Genomic DNA, 3,382 nt, shown 5'->3' on the forward strand with positions numbered 1-3,382 from the left:
TCAATTCCTTTGCTCACTTGCCCACTATTGCTTTGCTTCTTTTTTTTTCTTTCTAATTAGTCTCCATTATTTTATTGGAGACTTCCTACCTTTTACACGCACATGTATTAAATAATTTTGCCTATCAAAACTTGACAAATAAAAATAGATCATGACTTGACATTTTTTTGTTTTTGCTGGTAACTTTGCTTTCTTATAACAGCTCATCATTTCTTTCGTCTAAAAATTACCCTAAACAAAAATGATAAAACCAAAACTTTTGTTGTGTATGTAAGTTGTTGAATTCCGTTGACATAGGTTCATATATTGGATGTGACATCTTTTATATTTTTTTTCACTTTCTTACTCAAAATTCTAGCTCAAAAAGAAGGAAAGAAATGGTAATTAGTTAGAGCCCCAAAAAGAGTGGTAATATTGTACGAAAGAGGCAGGAGTAAAATATTGACGGATACATTGGCAGTAAAAGGTATGGACTGATTAACTTTTTTTTTTATAATTTTATATAATGGACTGATTAACTTAATACTAATATTCTGTTGTATTAGTAAAAATAAGATATTGAGTGAGATAATATTTCTCTGTTTTTTAATTTGATAAAGCTGAGTCAACTTTAGCAGACATTGCAAGCGAAGACGAGAATGAGTGGGAAAAGGGCAAAAAGGAAGAACTTTTCTTTATTGAATAATGAATATGGAGAAAAGGTCAAATACAGTAGCTCGAAGAAATCTATAGTAATGATCTCAGGTCCCAGTGGTAGCAACCTGGCCAAAATGCGCTCAAGGACAATCATTATAGGTCATTTTCTTAACAAGTAAGCATCACTATTTAAAACATGAAAGCTGACTTGATAGAAAGTAACAACCAAGCAAGAGTTGAATGGAGATAATTCATCAAACTGTTTAGAAAAAATCCAGAAGCTAAAGTATGTCATCCTCTTACATGAAAGAGGCTGAGAAAATATCAGGCCAACAGGGTTGTTGCCCTAATCCTCTCCATATACTGCTTGAATCCCAGAACCAGCAGCCTCTTCCCAAGATCAAAAGCACTACTGCAGCTTGCCGCCATAGCTTTGCCGCCACAACAACTTCCTCTTTCTTTCCAAATACCCACTTCACTAACCATGAATCCCTCCCTTCATATCAAGAATCATTTGCCCAGTTCATCAAAACCTACCCCAAATACTCAGAAACTCGCCAAGTCGACAAAATTCGAAGTCAAGAATACTATCATCTGTCAATCTCCAATCATGTGTGCCTGGATTACATTGGCATTGGTCTCTTCTCTTACTCACAGGTTCAATCACAGCTCTCTGCACTTGTCCCTGTGACATCCTCTTCTTCTCCATCATCATCTAATGAATGTTGTGATTATCCTTTCTTTGACATATCTTGTAAGTCTGTGAATCTCAAATCTGAGCTACTACATGGTGGTCATGGATCACAATTGGAATCTAGTATCAAGAAAAAAATCATGAATTTTCTTAACATGTCTCAAAATGAATACTCCATGGTTTTTACTGCTAATAGATCATCCGCTTTCAAGCTTATAGCAGAATCTTACCCTTTCCAAACTAGTCGAAAGCTTCTTACAGTTTATGACCATGAAAGTGAAGCATTGGAGACCATGGTCAATACATCAGAAAAAAGAGGGGCTAGCATATTGTCAGCAGAATTCAAGTGGCCACGGCTAAGAATTCACTCGGAAAAACTTAGGAAACTAATTATAAGGAAGAAGAAGAAAAAGGAATCAAAGGGATTGTTTGTGTTCCCACTACAGTCAAGAGTGACTGGAGCCAGTTACTCTTATCAGTGGATGAGTTTGGCACAGGAAAATGGTTGGCATGTCTTGCTTGATGCCTGTGCATTGGGACCAAAAGACATGGATAGCTTTGGACTTTCACTCTTTCATCCTGACTTCCTTATTTGCTCTTTCTACAAGATTTTTGGTGAAAATCCTACAGGGTTTGGATGCCTCCTTGTCAAGAAATCAGTCGTATCAATGTTGGAAGCTTCTGTTAGCGCAGGCATTGTAAGTCTTGTTCCACCAACACAGCTCTTAAATTCTCTAGATTCATCAGGCAGTGGCACAGAGCTTGAACAAAAATCCAACTTTTATACAAAGCTGGATGAACTACATATATCTGGCTCGCATTCAGCTCATGTTTCTGAAAACAGTGAGACCTCGAGGAAAGAAGAAAGAGAAGTTGCTCAAAAGGAAAAGAGCAAAGTGGAACCAGATCAATCCATTATTTCACTAGGAAACAATACTAAGCTGGACGAAAAGGAAATCTTGGAGATTCAATGCAGATGCTTGGATCATGTTGATTCGCTGGGATTGATGCAAATCGGTAACAGAAGAAGGTATCTAGTTAATTGGCTCATTAGTGCACTACTGAAACTTCAGCATCCAAATAGGTTGGACCATTTTCCTCTGGTCAGAATCTATGGACCAAAGATAAAATTTGACAGGGGGACAGCTCTGGCGTTTAATCTGTTCGACTGGAAAGGAGAAAGGGTGGAACCAATTCTCATACAGAAGCTTGCTGATCGGAACAATATTTCTCTCAGCCATGGGTTTCTTTTGCACTTGTGGTTTCTAGACAAGTACGAGGAGGAAAAGCAGAAGACTATAGAAAGAAAGAAGGGTGAAGAAAAAGATGCAGAGAGCAAAAAATCTAAAAGAACTGACTTTGGCATATCAGTAGTTACAATTGCCCTTAGCTTTCTGGCCAACTTTGAAGATGTTTACCGGCTTTGGGCATTCATAGCCCAGTTTCTTGATGCAGACTTTGTGGAGAAAGAACGGTGGAGATACAGCTCCCTGTATCAGAAAACCATCGAAGTTTAAAGCAGCAATTTTTGCCGGCAATTTTTTTTACTGTAGAAGATTTGAAGTGTGATACTTGTATTAGTCAATGTGAAATGGAAACAAATGCAGGATCTTTGTCCAGAAAATGTATGAGTCCAAACATTTGGAGAAAAAGGCACATAAGGGTCAGGACTTGGATTCACATTTTTATCATTTTTTTTTACCTTGCTTCGATTGCTAGAGCCTGTGTATTGTGAATATTTATGGATGACTAGAGAGAGCTATAATTAGTTGATAAGAACGTTGCAGGATCTAGTTGCATTTGAGAAATTTATTCTGCACAAAAATGCCTTCTCTATAAATAACTTGGATAGCAGGCCATAAATTTGCAGGAAGAGAAGTTGGTGCTATACTTTCAACAAATGAGCGCAAACATAATAACATGTAGCATATTGGCCAAATACATAGGCAGCCCTCTGAACTTGTCGCCATTTTCCATTTAAACACCTCAACTAAGGGGATAACCTATTGAACACCTAATCTTTTTAGAACTGTATCTATTAAACACATTATG

At 37.3% G+C, this 3,382-nt stretch overlaps 1 protein-coding gene across 1 annotated transcript; it reads left to right on the forward strand.

Annotated features, from left to right (window-relative positions):
* Positions 1-697: 697 nt before the first annotated feature.
* LOC104106133 (uncharacterized) lies at positions 698-3,117 on the forward strand. Its single transcript, XM_009614619.4, has one exon. It carries the CDS (start codon positions 925-927, stop codon positions 2,845-2,847), a length of 1,923 nt encoding a protein of 640 aa, XP_009612914.1. The 5' UTR covers positions 698-924; the 3' UTR covers positions 2,848-3,117.
* Positions 3,118-3,382: the final 265 nt, after the last annotated feature.

The sequence above is a fragment of the Nicotiana tomentosiformis genome, chromosome 3 (assembly GCF_000390325.3).
Source record: "Nicotiana tomentosiformis chromosome 3, ASM39032v3, whole genome shotgun sequence".
In the NCBI taxonomy this organism is placed as follows: Eukaryota; Viridiplantae; Streptophyta; class Magnoliopsida; order Solanales; family Solanaceae; genus Nicotiana; species Nicotiana tomentosiformis.

Bases quoted from the DNA above. Each gene is read 5' to 3' on its own strand.
- LOC104106133 (XM_009614619.4), top strand. From the start codon at position 925: ATGTCATCCTCTTACATGAAAGAGGCTGAGAAAATATCAGGCCAACAG.